The sequence below is a fragment of the Chanodichthys erythropterus genome, chromosome 17, assembly GCF_024489055.1.
Source record: "Chanodichthys erythropterus isolate Z2021 chromosome 17, ASM2448905v1, whole genome shotgun sequence".
In the NCBI taxonomy this organism is placed as follows: domain Eukaryota; kingdom Metazoa; phylum Chordata; class Actinopteri; order Cypriniformes; family Xenocyprididae; genus Chanodichthys; species Chanodichthys erythropterus.
The window spans coordinates 40,678,028-40,696,260 of record NC_090237.1 but is presented as its reverse complement, the minus strand read 5'-3'; the positions used below and the strand labels follow the sequence as shown (position 1 = coordinate 40,696,260).

General features: G+C 37.5%; 1 protein-coding gene across 3 annotated transcripts in view; it reads right to left on the bottom strand.

The window, feature by feature from the left end:
* Positions 1 to 17,558, bottom strand: part of stx1a (syntaxin 1A (brain)) — a 40,213-nt gene extending 22,655 nt beyond the window's left edge. For all 3 annotated transcript variants that reach the window (XM_067364909.1, XM_067364908.1, XM_067364907.1), the window contains exon 1: positions 17,440 to 17,558. In XM_067364909.1, the coding sequence (XP_067221010.1) occupies positions 17,440 to 17,469 (30 nt within the window). In that variant the 5' untranslated portion in view covers positions 17,470 to 17,558. The remainder of the gene's footprint in view (positions 1 to 17,439) is intronic.
* Positions 17,559 to 18,233: the final 675 nt, after the last annotated feature.

The window sequence follows — 18,233 nt, the reverse complement described above, 5'->3', positions numbered from 1 at the left end:
ACGAAACCAGCAGCTCAACTGTTGGTGGACTTCCTGCAACCTATAAGTTTACAATCCAACACTTCCAACATTTCTGATACAGTGGATTAAGTTCCCAGAGGAAACTGATGCAGTTATTGGAGAGAGAAAAATGTCCCAAGTCCACAAATGATGCAAAAAAGTTCTTGCCCAAGTAAAAGGAACTCTACTGAAGCTGGCAAAAGATGGTGGCAAAATATCCTAAATCTGCAAGACGTAATAGAGGGGGATGTGATTGGGCCGGGGTACCACTCTTTAGTTAAGCAACTGCAATATAGATTGAAAATGTGAAGCAATCTATGACTCAAAAAATTAGAAAACGAAAGTATCACACTGATGAGTCTGACATGGACAGAAAAAAGCAATCCAGAACAGAAAAAAGCAATCTAGGATACTTATGGGTGCATTAACTGGGATTTAAAATTCCTGCCCCTTGGAGAGCAAGAGAGGAAAAAAAGAATAACTGGAGATCTAGTTCCAGCATTTTGTGCCAGTTGAGGGTGGGATAGAGAGGACCTAGCCACACTAAGGTATAGTGAGATACAGTAATCCAGCCTGGAGGAAATAAAAGCATGGATCACTGTGTCCAAGTCACTGACTGATAAAAACGCTCTCAACTTCACAATGAATCTGAGATGATAAAAGCTGTTTTTCAATTTCAGGCCATTATCAAAAATCACTCCCAAATTTTTTCGCATGAGGATGAGAATTCACAGATAAAGCACCCAGAGTGTTATTTTTGACATGTGCCGATATTCGGTAATGCGATATATCAAGATAATGAATATGCACTTCAAAATACTGTAAATAATAATTTATTACCAATTATTTAAATTTTTATAATGCATATAAAAATACTTTACCCATAAATTGTATAAAATGCACAACACCGCTGTATTCTGCGTCAAAGGGACACGCACTCAGATGTAATCAAGCCCAACGAGAAGCACATGACTGAACCAGTGAAGGAGACGCGCTGAATGAAAGTGCACGTTCACTCTCTGACAGCAGAGGGCGCTGATGGAGCAGCAGAAATGCAGCGGTTACCCCGGAAACCCCATAAACAAACCAACTGCGCTAGTAAAGTTTTAAAATGCTTCAAACAGCCATTCATTTTTTTGTAATCTTTTAAATGTGTAATCTTGTAAATCTTGTAAATTTTTGTAAATGTTGTTCATCACAGCACCAAATACTGAATACTTAAAGACTTTATAGGCTATTTATTTTCAAACTTAAACATTTTTATATTTTAATCTGGACTACAACATGCCCTAATGATTAGAAATGTTCTGATTATTTGTTATTGTTCAGTAAAACTTTGAGACATACGGCTTCATTAGTTAACATGTTAATTCATTATTACCAAACTGACAATGAAAAATACTTAATTAATAAGCATTAATTATTCTTAGTTAATGTTAATTTCTTAGTTATTAATAACTTATTTAATGGACCTGAGATAAAACTAACAATGATCAGTTGTGTTTCTAAACTATCATTAACAAAAATAACACTTTCTGTAACAAATGTAGCTATTGCTCAATCTAAGTTAATGCATTAAACAATGAGATCTTATTGTAAAGTGTTTCCTGATGTTCTTTATAGCCTAATTCTTTTGCACATTAATCTGTTTGAAAATTTTACTTTATATATTTTTGTGTATTGTATTATTGTATTTAAACATTCAGAGTTATTTTTGTTATTACAAAAAGAGTTCTTAAACCTGTTATACTATGACAACACTTTTTTCCAACTTATTTCAGTATCGTGATAATACCGTATACCATGATAAAAGCTTCAGCAATTAATCGCAACATGAAAATTTGATACAGTCACATGCCTGCATTATTTATCTGTATAATAGAAGATGGTGGTCCAAAAAACTACAATTTCAGTTTTAGGGTCATTCAGTGTTAGAAAATTGGCTGCCAGCCAGCATCTTACCTCTGCAGGACAGTTCAATAGAGAGTGTACATCATAATTATCCCCGTGTTTCAAAGGGAGGTACAGCTGAGTGTCATCCACATAAAAATGCTAAGGAATGTTATGCTTCTGAGCAAACAGAGCAAAAACAAAAGCAGGCCCAAAATTGGTCCCTGAGGTTCACCACAAGGATTTAAACCAATTCAATACGGTACCTTGAATTCCTACACATTTACTCAACCATTAGTAAGATAGCATGGTCAATGGTGTCAAAAGCCACACTGAGGTCCAAGAGGACCAGAATTGCACCTGAATCCACAGCTAACAAAAGATCATTAAACACCTTCAGCAAAGCTGACTTTGTCCTGTGATGCTGTCTAAAACCAGCCTGAAACTTGTCTAATAAGTTATTCTCACTTAAAAATACATTTGATTGATGGAAGACAACCTTTTCCATTACTTGACTAAACAAGTCAACCAGGGGGAAATATAAAATTCCTCCAGGAAATGTGGCTATTTTGGTTCAACAAACTGGGTATAGCAGTTCACTTAAAAGAACCGCAATTACACTTAAAGAAACTTTCGCACAGTGTGGATGTGAAGGGGAAAGACTCATGAACTGCTTAAATACTGTGGGTGTGAACAAGAACAAACAATTCCTATATGCTGTAACAAAATTTTAGAAAACTCCCACCATTGTTGTGTGAGGTAAGTACGGGTGTAACGGTAACTAATTTACCGTTACACCCATAAACTAATAAATTCAGTTGCTTTTTATTTTTAGATACAATAATCAACACTAAAATAAAAAAAATGTATGTAAACATGTCAATTGCATATAAGGCAGTTTTTGCATTAACATCTGAATCTAATCATACAATTATTATTGGTAATCATGGCTATCATAAGTTCTTTTCAACTTGTGGACGGGTTCTCTCGGCAAGCTCCCTGCCCTCACAATGAAATGGATAAGTACATAATCAAATGCATGAATTTTATATCATTTTAACTTTACTGAAAATACATACGGAGTTACTGAAACAATCTTTGTCATATAATACTCTTGTCTGTTCACAATGAGTTGATAGTTTGAATGTTCTTGTTTCCTTTCATTTATTTTGAAGATCTGAGGTCCATTGATGCTTTCAGATATAAAAGACACACAAAATGATATTCAAACTCACAATAGACACTTTTCACATGAAATAAAGCACATAAACAGCACCTGAGACTATTATTGCCATACTTGTGTTGTTTTTCCAGCCGCGACGTCACAGAAAAATAGAAACCGTTTCTAAAATAGAATCATTATGTGTCGCTGTCACAGCTAGTTATGACGAAAACATGGAAAACATGGAAAAGACACCTTTAGGGCACAGTGTTAGCCTATAGTTTTGAGTAACAGATGTCGCATTTAATTTAGTCCATTTTCCCCATATCATGGTAAGACAAATGAATAAAATTTTTGTTTTATATCTGTTTTTCCCAATCAAGTTTAAATATGAGATTTTAGAAACAAGATCTAAATTTTGTGGGATCCATCAGGTCAGGAAGAAAATCATTCTAAGCAAAATCCCCCACAGATCATTTATTATAGCTTGTCAAATTTGCCTCTATTTGGGTGTGAGCAAAAACACGCCGTTTTTGTGTGTGTTCCTTTAAATGCAAATGAGCTCCGCTTTCCAGAAGAGGGCGGAGCTTTAACAGCTCAACAACAACAAAGCTGGAGAATCTCACGCAGCCAAAATGAGGAAAGTGTTCAGCCTTACATTGTTCAAACCGGAGTCGACACTGATGGAGAGACTCAGGAAGAAGTTACAACTTTTAGACGTTTCTGAATGGTTAGTGGATAAATTGATGTAGTTGCTGTGGAGTTGATTCAACTCATCCACTAGCATGTGCCGTCATGTTCATCTTTTGTGTTGAATTGACCCTCGTTTGTGAAGCAGTCTGGGGTTTATGTAAATCTGAGGGTTTGTGATGTCACCAACCCAGGAAGAAGCTCGTTGTAGTCCCTACCAGCCGTTTGTTGTAGTCCTTAAAAAGTGATTTCTGTAAAAGAAAATATCTCCCTTTGCAACAGCTGTTTTGGATTTATCGGCCTTTCTTGATCTTGATTTTCTTTTTGTGGAATTTGACCTTGTTAATTGACCTCGCTAATTCTCCTTTGGATTTTTGATCCTCACTCTGGTCCTCTGCCTGATCTGTTACAGAAGACTTCACTTCATCAGGATTCAGCAGAGTTAAATGAATCTTGAGCTACTATAGCTTATCAGACTGAAGTACTTAATGCACAGCTCCAAAATAATGAACGCCTAATGCAACACATGCTATCTCTATCCACTCCTTCCATCTGCTAATCTTGCTCCATCCCTTAAAATGTCACTTTCAGAGAAGTCTGATAGCAGTCCAGACAGTCCTGCATGCAGGGCTTGACAATAAGCACTGGCCGATAGTACATATGGGGCTGTCGTGGAGAAGAATCATTTATAATTATACATAAATAAGTTTTATGATGTGATCAGCAGGCATGAAGGGGATTCAAACACAAAACAGTCTTTATTAATAATCCAAACACTCTGAATGAAACCATGCAATGCATAAACGAGAACTGAACTGACCAAGAATAACTGAAACACAGGGCAATATAAAACAGAGGCAGAACAAAAGAGAGTAAACTAGACCTAGTTTAACTATTAACTATTAACATATTAATACATAACTATATAAACAAATGAGGACATAATCAATAACCAATGAAATCAAAACTAAACTGAGCAGGGAAACAGGAACTAAAGGAAACAGAACAGAATGTCAAAATAAAGGTCCACATAACAGAACATCAATCGGACAATAAGCTTGCTGGGCTATTGTTTTTATAACAGTTCTGATCCTCGAATCTGACTGGACGAGAGGCTTCCTAAGACTTTACTAGGCTTTCTATTTCACCAGTATCAGGCTGTCAGTCAGTGCAGTTACATTGTTACGCCACTAGGTGGCGGCTTTGAGTGAGTCATTAACCTGTTCATTCAACTAGTACATTCAAAAATGTTGATTCCTTCATGAAGTAAACAAGGTGTTGAAATAATTTTAACTTGAGCGCCACTTTACAAGGCTTTCCTTTTTTTTTTTTTTTTTTGATATGCCTTTTTTTTTTCACAAATATATGACGTAAGCTGAAGAAGGACAGACACAGGTAATTGTATGCACTCAGTCGATCTCTCTCTCTTACTCACTGTCTGTTTAGTCTTGTTTAATGCAAATCTACAGAACCATATTGGTGGGAAAAATTACATTCTTCACTTTTGTTATCATTACTAATTTAACATTCAGTATACATGTATGAAATGTAAAACAAGAGGGGCACAACCTTATGAAAAAATAAAACACGTGAACATTGCGATTGAGTCGGTTGCTTGCATTCCTCTGCGGTTGGCTTGTCAGTATTGCGATATTACAATATTGCGGTTATCGCAACAGTGTTAAATACATACTTTTAGGGCATAGTTTAAGTAGGTGAATGGACCATTCGCTAAGCCCCGCCCTGCTTAGTTACTGTTGCTACGCCTGTCAAGCTTTCGCATCTGGCAAGTCATTTACAGTGTGTATGCACCGGTGTCAGACATTTTCAAGGAGATAATTAGTCATTTTTGGCGAACAGGTGAAATATCTGAGAGAGCAAGACAAAAGGGACTGCAGTATGCATTCAAGGGATATATCCACGACATAATATGCAACCGATTAGAAAATAATTTGATCAAAATTGAAGCTAAAGCTCCCAGCGAAAGCAGCAGCCTCCTCATATGATGACCATTCAAATAGGAAACACACAATTTATTGAGGAAAAGCTTTGTCCATCCACAGCAGGTTAAGTGAAATTAGTGAAAATATAAATCAAACAGCTTATCCATAAACCTTGTGGAATAAACAAGACGTTAGCTTGACCACTTTGCAATGATAACATTGCTTATATTTTTAGCACGCCTAACGTTGTTACGGTAGCTGGTAGAGGGATGAGGCAGATACGGATTTCCACAAGACAAACTATACATTTATTAAACAGAAAGCAGAGATCACCAAACTACACATTAACACAACAGAGAACGGACGAGGAATGAAGGGAGTGAGTGCAATATATGGGGAGTGCTGACAATGGAGTCCAGGTGCAGGTGATGAGTGACGATGAGGAGCTGATGAGGAAAGTGAGTGCAGGTGTGGAGAACAGGAGGATCTTGGGAAATGGAGTCCAGGGGAACACGGGATCTGTAACAGTACCTCCCCCTCCCGGTAGGCGCGTCCTCGCGCCGTAGATGTAACAACCGGGACGGGGGCGGGCGCCCTGGAGACCTCAAACCGGAGCAGGGGGAGGAGTAGACTGGAGTGGAGGTCTCCAGGGCAGGCTCAAAAGCCATGGCGGGTCAGGAGCCGTGGGCGGCCATGGCGGGTCAGGAGCCGTGAGCGGCCATGGCGGGTCAGGAGCCGTGAGCGGCCATGGCGGGTCAGGAGCCGTGAGCGGCCATGGCGGGTCAGGGGCCGAGGGCAGCCATGGAGGGTCAGGGGCCGAAGCCATAGAGCAGTTGAGCCCAGGCGGCGCTGAAGGACCGGCGGGAGATGGCGGAACCAGCGGCTCCGCCGACCGAAGCGCAGCCGGGGCTCCAGAAGGCCGCAGTTGAACACAGACGACAGACAACAAAGTGAACACCAGGGGGAGTGAGGAAGCCAACTGGAAACGAGGGACGGAGGGACGGAGCGGAGACGGAGGAGTGCAGTCCAGAGGGGAGGGCAGGCTGACGAGGGACCAAGGTGTGAACGGGGGCAGGATGGAGACTTGTGAGGCTGGAGGACAGATGGGCCATGGTGGAGACGAGGGAGGTTGGAGCCAGAGTGTAGGTAATCGCCCAGAGGTCCGAGGTGGAGATCTGGGCGAGGGGGCTTGAGGTGGAGGTGCAGTGTAAACACAAATGGATGGAGGTGGGAGAGGGAGGCAGGGATGGAAAATAGTCTTTGCAAAGTTCATAATTGGAGCAGAGGGCTCGGCGGCGGCGGCTGGAGCTGAGGGCTCGGCGGCGGCTGGAGCGGCAGGCTCGGCGGCGGCGGCTGGAGCAGAGGGCTCGTAGGTGGCGGCTGGAGCAGAGGGCTCGTAGGCGGCGGCTGGAGCAGAGGGCTCGTAGGCGGCGGCTGGAGCAGAGGGCTCGTAGGCGGCGGCTGGAGCAGAGGGCTCGTAGGCGGCGGCTGGAGCAGAGGGCTCGTAGGCGGCGGCTGGAGCAGAGGGCTCGTAGGCGGCGGCTGGAGCAGAGGGCTCGTAGGCGGCGGCTGGAGCAGAGGGCTCGTAGGCGGCGGCTGGAGCAGAGGGCTCGTAGGCGGCGGCTGGAGCAGAGGGCTCGTAGGCGGCGGCTGGAGCAGAGGGCTCGTAGGCGGCGGCTGGAGCAGAGGGCTCGTAGGCGGCGGCTGGAGCAGAGGGCTCGTAGGCGGCGGCTGGAGCAGAGGGCTCGTAGGCGGCGACTGGAGCAGAGGGCTCGTAGGCGGAGACTGGAGAACTTGGCTCGGCGGAGACTGGAGAACTTGGCTCGGCGGAGACTGGAGAACTTGGCTCGGCGGAGACTGGAGAACTTGGCTCGGCGGAGACTGGAGAACTTGGCTCGGCGGAGACTGGAGAACTTGGCTCTGTCCAAAAGTCTATAAGCCAGGCCGCATCACTGGGCGGCTTGTGTGAGGCTGGCAGAGGTTTGTAGTCCATACCCTCATACATAATTAAGATTCCCGTAGGGACGGGATCGGGCTCTGGAGATACTGGAGCGGGCTCTGGAGATACTGGAGCGGGCTCTGGAGATACTGGAGCGGGCTCTGGAGATACTGGAGCGGGCTCTGGAGATACTGGAGCGGGCTCTGGAGACACTGGAGCGGGCTCTGAAGACACTGGAGCGGGCTCTGAAGACACTGGAGCGGGCTCTGAAGACACTGGAGCGGGCTCTGAAGACACTGGAGCGGGCTCTGGAGACACTGGAGCGGGCTCTGAAGACACTGGAGCGGGCTCTGAAGACACTGGAGCGGGCTCTGGAGATACTGGAGCGGGCTCTGAAGACACTGGAGCGGGCTCTGGAGATACTGGAGCGGGCTCTGGAGACACTGGAGCGGGCTCTGGAGACACTGGAGCGGGCTCTGGAGACACTGGAGCGGGCTCTGAAGACACTGGAGCGGGCTCTGGAGATACTGGAGCGGGCTCTGGAGACACTGGAGCGGGCTCTGAAGACACTGGAGCGGGCTCTGGAGATACTGGAGCGGGCTCTGGAGACACTGGAGCGGGCTCTGAAGACACTGGAGCGGGCTCTGGAGATACTGGAGCGGGCTCTGGAGACACTGGAGCGGGCTCTGGAGACACTGGAGCAGGCTCTGAAGACACTGGAGCCGGCTCTGGAGACACTGGAGCGGGCTCTGAAGACACTGGAGCGGGCTCTGGAGAGACTGGAGCCGCTTTCTTCCTCCTCCTCCGCTTACTGGGCCCAGTAGAGGAATGTGGGTCCAGCATGGGGCAGGCAGGGAGTTTGCTGGAGGGGTATGCGGAGGAAGACGGAGATTGTCTGACTGGCCCGGCCAGCCGTGTTTCTGGAAGGACTAGAGATAGACACCCATCCTGAACCCAATCAACTACGAATTTGGAGTCATTTAACCATAAAATGGAATTTATAGTTTCGCTCAAGGAGAATCGGTAATCAGGTTCATCAAAACGGATGGTGTCATCCTCTAGTCCATCCAGAAACAGAGAGATCAAACATGCTTCAGGCCAGTCAGACAAGGAAGCAAGCTCAACGAACTCCTCCACATACCTCTCCAGCGAACGACCTACCTGCAGGAGCCCGATTAGGCAATCGCCGGATGACAGGGTGAGAGGCGTTGGAGGAGCCGGGGAAAGTCTCCATCCCTTTTTTGTGGAAATCCAACGGTATTGGTCCGTTCTTCTGTTATGGTAGCTGGTAGAGGGATGAGGCAGATACGGATTTCCACAAGACGAACTATACATTTATTAAACAGAAAGCAGAGATCACCAAACTACACATTAACACAACAGAGAACGGACGAGGAGTGAAGGGAGTGAGTGCAATATATGGGGAGTGCTGACAATGGAGTCCAGGTGCAGGTGATGAGTGACGATGAGGAGCTGACGAGGGAAGTGAGTGCAGGTGTGGAGAACAGGAGGAAATGGAGTCCAGGGGAACACGGGATCTGTAACAAACGTAACTCTGTCTTCCCTTTAATCATTTTATTTCATGTTCAAATATATGCATTATGAACAAAGAACCGTCATTATTTCCAAGCAATGATGTGCTGAGTTAGCTAGCTAGCTAACCTAACGTTACCCGTCAGATTATCCTATCTGGGCTTACTGCATATGCATACATCATTATTACATCATTGTTGTCATGATAAATAACACAAAATTACTGTATATGCACTATTATAAGGGTAGGTTCAGGGTTGGGGTAAGTGTAGATGTTAATAAAGCCATAGACCACGTTAATATCATGCTCAGATTTTGCTAACGTTACCTACTATTTCAATGGGAGGTAGCAAAATCAGACAGAGTAGCACAAATTTTCAGAACACCGGCATTCCTCCACTTCGGTTTTAGGTGAAGGGAAAAACTTTTAGGATACCGGGTATCAGGTTAACACAATCCATAAGCACAACGCTTCGGCATGTTCCCTTGCTCGAAAGCTTGACAGACCTCCCGCGCCTAGTAACGGTTGCTAAACCCCGATTGGCCTGTGGCGGTTTTCGTTAGCGAAGGGTCCATTGCGATGCAGCAAAAGACGGTCACTTGATTCATTCCAAAATGAATCAGCCTTCGAATGAATCGGTTGAATAAATTACTATTGACACAATGACCAAGAAAGTGCCAACTACTGGCAGTTTTAATTTAATTTCATTAAAAAAAAATCATTTACGTAATCAGATTGTTTTTTGATCTAACGAGTAAAGTAATCCATTAAAATAACAAGCATAATGTAATCTGATTACTTTTTGATCTAATGAGTAAAGTAATACATTAAAAGTAACATGCATAATGCAATCTGATTACTTTTTGATGTTACCAGTAAAGTAACGCATTAAAAGTAACATGCACTATGTAATCTGATTACTTTTTGATCTAATGAGTAAAGTAATATATTAAAAGTAACATGCATTATGTAATCAGATTACTTTTTGATCTAATGAGTAAAGTAATATAATAAAAGTAACATGCATTATGTAATCTGATTACTTTTTGATGTTACCAGTAAAGTAACGCATTAAAAGTAACATGCATTATGTAATCTGATTACTTTTTGATCTAATGAGTAAAGTATTATATTAAAAGTAACATGCATTATGTAATCAGATTACTTTTTGATCTAATGAGTAAAGTAATATAATAAAAGTAACATGCATTATGTAATCAGATTACTTTTTGATCTAATGAGTAAAGTAATATATTAAAAGTAACATGCATAATGCAATCTGATTACTTTTTGATCTAATGAGTAAAGTAATATATTAAAAGTAACATGCATTATGCAATCTGATTACTTTTTGATCTAATGAGTAAAGTAGTATATTAAAAGTAACATGCATTATGTAATCAGATTACTTTTTGATGTTACCAGTAAAGTAACGCATTAAAAGTAACAAGCATAATGTAATCTGATTACTTTTTGATCTAATGAGTAAAGTAATACATTAAAAATAACATGCATTATGTAATCTGATTACTTTCTGATCTAATGAGTAAAGTAATACATAAAAGTAACATGCATTATGTAATCTGATTACTTTTTGATCTAATGAGTAAAGTAATATATTAAAAGTTACATGCATTATGTAATCAGATTACTTTTTGATCTAATGAGTAAAGTAATATAATAAAAGTAACATGCATTATGTAATCAGATTACTTTTTGATCTAATGAGTAAAGTAATATATTAAAAGTAACATGCATAATGCAATCTGATTACTTTTTGATCTAATGAGTAAAGTAATATATTAAAAGTAACATGCATTATGCAATCTGATTACTTTTTGATCTAATGAGTAAAGTAATATATTTAAAGTAACATGCATTATGTAATCAGATTACTTTTTGATCTAATGAGTAAAGTAGTATATTAAAAGTAACATGCATTATGTAATCAGATTACTTTTTGATGTTACCAGTAAAGTAACGCATTAAAAGTAACAAGCATAATGTAATCTGATTACTTTTTGATCTAATTAGTAAAGTAATATATTAAAAGTAACATGCATTATGTAATCAGATTACTTTTTGATCTAATGAGTAAAGTAATATATTAAAAGTAACATGCATAATGCAATCAGATTACTTTTTGATCTAATGAGTAAAGTAATATATTAAAAATAACATGCATTATGTAATCTGATTACTTTTTGATCTAATGAGTAAAGTAATACATTAAAAATAACATGCATTATGTAATCTGATTACTTTTTGATCTAATGAGTAAAGTAATATATTAAAAGTAACATGCATTATGTAATCAGATTACTTTTTGATCTAATGAGTAAAGTAATATATTAAAAGTAACATGCATTATGTAATCAGATTACTTTTTGATCTAATGAGTAAAGTAATATATTAAAAGTAACATGCATTATGTAATCAGATTACTTTTTGATGTTACCAGTAAAGTAACGCATTAAAAGTAACAAGCATAATGTAATCTGATTACTTTTTGATCTAATGAGTAAAGTAATACATTAAAAGTAACATGCATTATGTAATCAGATTACTTTTTGATCTAATGAGTAAAGTAATATAATAAAAATAACATGCATAATGCAATCTGATTACTTTTTGATGTTACCAGTAAAGTAACGCATTAAAAGTAACATGCATTATGTAATCTGATTACTTTTTGATCTAATGAGTAAAGTAATATATTAAAATGAACATGCATTATGTAATCAGATTACTTTTTGATCTAATGAGTAAAGTAATATATTAAAATGAACATGCATTATGTAATCAGATTACTTTTTGATCTAATGAGTAAAGTAATACATTAAAAATAACATGCATAATGCAATCTGATGTAACGAAATGTAGCGGTTATTAATCAATTTATGGATGAAATATGAATATAATAATTCATAAGGTTATGAATAAATTATGATTCATATATCGACCCAACGGGGAATTAAACATATATTGTGAATCAATTACAACGAATTGTAATCAATTACATATAGTTCTGGTTTAATAATTATTTAGAGAAACTGTTCGTTTGTCCAGCAAACTAAGTCCCTCACAGAATATTATAAACAGAGTTATTCTCTGGCCGTGAAAATAACTTTATAGTTTTATAACATAAAGCGATCGAAAAGCGTTAAAGTGACTTGGTTTTCAGCTGAAAGAACAAACAGAACAATCGAGCATGAATAACGTTTTAATATATGCAAACTACGAATACAGAGGTTTTACATCTAAATATATATACAAGAAAATACACACCCATGTACAAGAATAGAAGTAGAGAAGGAAAGAGAGAAGGCAAGTAGCAAACTCACAACCAGTCCTAAGCCAGCACGGAAATCAGTTTCATCATCTAAGATTGAGAAACGGCAGTATACTTGCATTGGTTGCGTGTGTCGAATTTCAGGTTAGCGCTGGTGCAGTTCGTTGGCTTCCTCCGTTCAGCGGGAAGGTTTGAACTGAGGACGAGAGTGAGTTTCGCTGGAAGATGGCGATCCCGAAGCTGAGCGCGATGACAGCGCGTGGTCACCGGAGAGGTCCGGGAAAAACGTGCACGAGATGCTCGTGAGACAATCAGGAGAGAACACACAGAATTGTGCGTCTTTGCTTTTATGACAGATAAGCCGACACACCTCCTTGAGGTGGGGTAGCCAATAACATGGGTGCAAAGTTGGCGGGAAAGCTTTCCCATTGTTTGGCCTCACGACTTAATCCAATGATTTATGACTACCAGATCAGATCTCCAAACGGAGTGTGTTCTTCACAGTATTATTAAACACATAGAAAAATACATTTGTCCGTTTGGTGACATGTCTCAATGAACAGTGTGTGTGGGTGCTGGAATGTGGATCTGGCCCGTAGTCCACATGAGGGGCCCCTTTGATGTCCTAAGAGCAAGGAAATTGGGCCTGCTGTGTTAACTCGGAGGGCCACAAAGGTGTCAAGTGGGCTCATCTTTAGTAGACAGTTCGGAGCCGATTTAGTGATTAAGAAACAAAGTTCATCAGGTTAAAAGCGTTCTGAAAACTCCAAAGTTTATTGATTATCCTGATACGTGTGCATAGGCTACACTGATTACTTTTTGATCTTACCAGTAAAGTAACGTATTAAAAGTAACATGCATTATGTAATCTGATTACTTTTTGATCTAATAAGTAATATATTAAAAGTAACATGCATTATGTAATCAGATTACTTTTTGATCTAATGAGTAAAGTAATATATTAAAAGTAACATGCATAATGCAATCTGATTACTTTTTGATCTAATGAGTAAAGTAATACATTAAAAGTAACATGCATAATGCAATCTGATTACTTTTTAATGTTACCAGTAAAGTAAAGCATTAAAAGTAACAAGCATAATGTAATCTGATTACTTTTTGATCTAATGAGTAAAGTAATACATTAAAAGTAACATGCATAATGCAATCTGATTACTTTTTAATGTTACCAGTAAAGTAAAGCATTAAAAGTAACAAGCATAATGTAATCTGATTACTTTTTAATGTTACCAGTAAAGTAACGCATTAAAAGTAACAAGCATAATGTAATCTGATTACTTTTTAATGTTACCAGTAAAGTAACGCATTAAAAGTAACAAGCATAATGTAATCTGATTACTTTTTAATGTTACCAGTAAAGTAACGCATTAAAAGTAACAAGCATAATGTAATCTGATTACTTTTTGATCTAATGAGTAAAGTAATACATTAAAAATAACATGCATAATGCAATCTGATTACTTTTTAATGTTACCAGTAAAGTAACACATTAAAAGTAACAAGCATAATGTAATCTGATTACTTTTTGATCTAATGAGTAAAGTAATATATTAAAAGTAACATGCATAATGCAATCTGATTACTTTTTGATCTAATGAGTAAAGTAATACATTAAAAATAACATGCATAATGCAATCTGATTACTTTTTGATCTAATGAGTAAAGTAATACATTAAAAGTAACATGCATAATGCAATCTGATTACTTTTTAATGTTACCAGTAAAGTAACGCATTAAAAGTAACAAGCATAATGTAATCTGATTACTTTTTAATGTTACCAGTAAAGTAACGCATTAAAAGTAACAAGCATAATGTAATCTGATTACTTTTTAATGTTACCAGTAAAGTAACGCATTAAAAGTAACAAGCATAATGTAATCTGATTACTTTTTAATGTTACCAGTAAAGTAACGCATTAAAAGTAACAAGCATAATGTAATCTGATTACTTTTTGATCTAATGAGTAAAGTAATACATTAAAAATAACATGCATAATGCAATCTGATTACTTTTTAATGTTACCAGTAAAGTAACACATTAAAAGTAACAAGCATAATGTAATCTGATTACTTTTTGATCTAATGAGTAAAGTAATATATTAAAAGTAACATGCATAATGCAATCTGATTACTTTTTGATCTAATGAGTAAAGTAATACATTAAAAATAACATGCATAATGCAATCTGATTACTTTTTGATCTAATGAGTAAAGTAATACATTAAAAGTAACATGCATAATGCAATCTGATTACTTTTTAATGTTACCAGTAAAGTAACGAATTAAAAGTAACAAGCATAATGTAATCTGATTACTTTTTGATCTAATGAGTAAAGTAATACATTAAAAGTAACATGCATAATGCAATCTGATTACTTTTTAATGTTACCAGTAAAGTAACGAATTAAAAGTAACAAGCATAATGTAATCTGATTACTTTTTGATCTAATGAGTAAAGTAATACATTAAAAATAACATGCATTATGTAATCTGATTACTTTCTGATCTAATGAGTAAAGTAATACATTAAAAGTAACATGCATTATGTAATCAGATTACTTTTTGATCTAATGAGTAAAGTAATATAATAAAAATAACATGCATAATGCAATCAGATTACTTTTTGATGTTACCAGTAAAGTAACGCATTAAAAGTAACATGCATTATGTAATCTGATTACTTTTTGATCTAATGAGTAAAGTAATATATTAAAAGTAACATGCATTATGTAATCAGATTACTTTTTGATCTAATGAGTAAATTAATATATTAAAAGTAACATGCATAATGCAATCTGATTACTTTTTGATCTAATGAGTAAAGTAATACATTAAAAGTAACATGCATTATGTAATCTGATTACTTTTTGATGTTACCAGTAAAGTAACGCATTAAAAGTAACAAGCATAATGTAATCTGATTACTTTTTGATCTAATGAGTAAAGTAATATATTAAAAGTAACATGCATTATGTAATCTGATTACTTTTTGATGTTACCAGTAAAGTAACGCATTAAAAGTAACAAGCATAATGTAATCTGATTACTTTTTGATCTAATGAGTAAAGTAATATATTAAAAGTAACATGCATTATGTAATCAGATTACTTTTTGATGTAAGGAATACTTTCAGTTTTTAACGTAATCAGTTTAATTTCTGATCTAACGTATTGCATTGTAAGTAATGTGCATTATGTAATCAGATTACTTTTTGATGTTACAAGTAATGCATTAGAAGTAACTTTTTTTCATGTTACGCGTAAAGTAACACTTTACAAGTAATGTGCATTACATAATCAGATTACTTTTTGATGATAATGCAAATTCTATATCTAATGCACATTCTAATAACACAAACACATTTATTTACAGTCAAAAAGGTGACTGCAGATGAAGTGTTTTCAAGAATGAATTGTACCTGAAATAGTTAGTGATGCATGATGTCCACTTTAGTGGACAGATGATTAATCAGAATTTTCTCCTAATCTAAATTCAATTCTTGGAAATTTAGCTGTGATATGACTCCGATATTGCTTGATGCTATAACATTTTTACATGCAAGAGTCACCTAGGAAAGAAAGAATGGATAGATATTCCAGAGCAACTTGGCATTTCTGACTTGCCATCGGCCATCTTGGTTTGGAGGGAAACGGCTTGGTGTCAGTGTATAGGATGAAGCACTAGGGTCCACTGTAGAGGCTGATGTGCAACTATGCCATCAACACCCATGCATATGCAAGAAAATGTTTTTTGAATAGCTATCCAATGTAGTGACCTCTGTGCATGAAAGGGTTAAAGTCAGATTACATTCTCAACACTGACACAGAAAAGAGGAAACATTGAGCCAAAACGACACAGTCAGAAGGCTTTTCAATCCACAAATCATTTACCATGTAGTAACACTAAGTGAAACCATGGCAGAAATATTAGTAGTAGTATTATATTATTAATGTAGACATTAAAGGAGCAGTGTAATATAATTGCTGTATTTTTTGTTATAAAGCTATAGCAGTTTTGTGCTTTTGTATTTACACAAATTATAACAAACACAACAGAAACCATATAGCCTAGTTACTCTTTACCCTGGCAGTGAGGTGCAATGTGTGGTTTAACCTGCGGTTATCTGATCCAAATACTGTGGAAGACCAAATGTTTCCCTATTTTACTCTTTAAAAATTAGGTTGTTACAGTTTTTACAGATGCTGCTGTTAATGAACATGAATATGCATCTGCATCCCGACTGTCTGACAGTTTTCAGAGAGAAACCATGTAATATTAATCTGTGAAATGTTGACCTGTTCTGATGATAAACCACAACTAACGGTCTGCTTTCTACAACTTGATTCATGTAATGTGTCACTTATAACCGGATAGCAGTGGGCTGCAGTTTTGGACCTGAAGTGAACTAAAGGCAGTATGTCAATACATGAGACACACCAGGAATCACTCTCTAGTCCTCTGTTTGTTCAGTGATAGTGAGGGAAAGACTGGTTAATGATTATGTGCTCGACTCAGATCACTTCATTTATCATGTAACACATCTGCTCAGTCAACTTGATCATTAAATCAGTTTTCAGCTCACAGTGATGCAAATGAGCTTTAATTAGTTCTTTCATACGTCATCTACAAGTAGGCAAATAAGCTTTTTAATTTAACATTAACATTACACTTGAGTCTCAAAGAAGACCTCTCAGCTCTTCTCACCTGCAGACAAACTCACGAATGAACATTTCCTCTCTCTCTTCAGTTCACATTCAGCTCAACGCCATAAGGAACTTGTGTGAAAATATTTGTAATAAAACAAACATATGCTCATTCTCATAATTACAACTATTACAGGGCAAACATTAAACATCACTAAACACTTCTGAGCAGTAATCAGTATGAAAACGCGTCAGTATGAAGCATGTCTGTCCATCACAGCATCAGTATAAAGTTCAGCATGACTGAATAAACTGACACACTTACATGTCTGAGCTCCTGCGTGCGGTCCTTCATGTTTCATTCAGTCCGTCTGACGCGTTTATCGCTCGCTGTGATGAGCGTCATTTTTAAAGTTACATCCGTTCAGTCTGGTGAAAGAGGCGAGGCGCGCTCATTAACCCTAGAGCGCGCTCACATCACTACATATCTTTTTTTTTTTTTTTTTTTTTTTTTTATGCTTGAATAACAATTAATCTGCATAAAGATCAAGGAATTACATACAAATGCACAACATAAACAATATTTTTTATTATTATTATTTTTTACAATTAACACACCTTTGAGAATTGAGAATAGTTTCAATTAAATAACAACAAAAATTAATTAATTAACAAAGAAAGAAAGAAAAGACAATTATTTCCCTTTAAAAATATACCAAGCTTTAGTCTGTGCTCTGAAGAATTCAAGATTTTTAACAATTTAAGTTAGAAAAGTAGTTTTAATATCTAAGCAATTAATAGGTACAACTTTATATTCACAAACTTTGAAAATAAATAGTTGTTAAACTCAGCACTGTATCTCTAATATGTAAAAAACATAAAATGTCTTGTCACATTTAGTTATGAATGATACTAATCATATCATATTAATCAAATAATAGCATGTTTTCAATTAAAAGCGTCAAAATTTCATAAAATAAGTTGAGTAGTTTGCATCACTGGATATTACTGTCGGTTGCTGAATATTTCAATTATAAAACATTGATCAAATATTAAAGAGGTCCTATAATGCCCTTTTCACAAGATGTGATATCAGTCTCTGGTGTCCCCAGAATAATT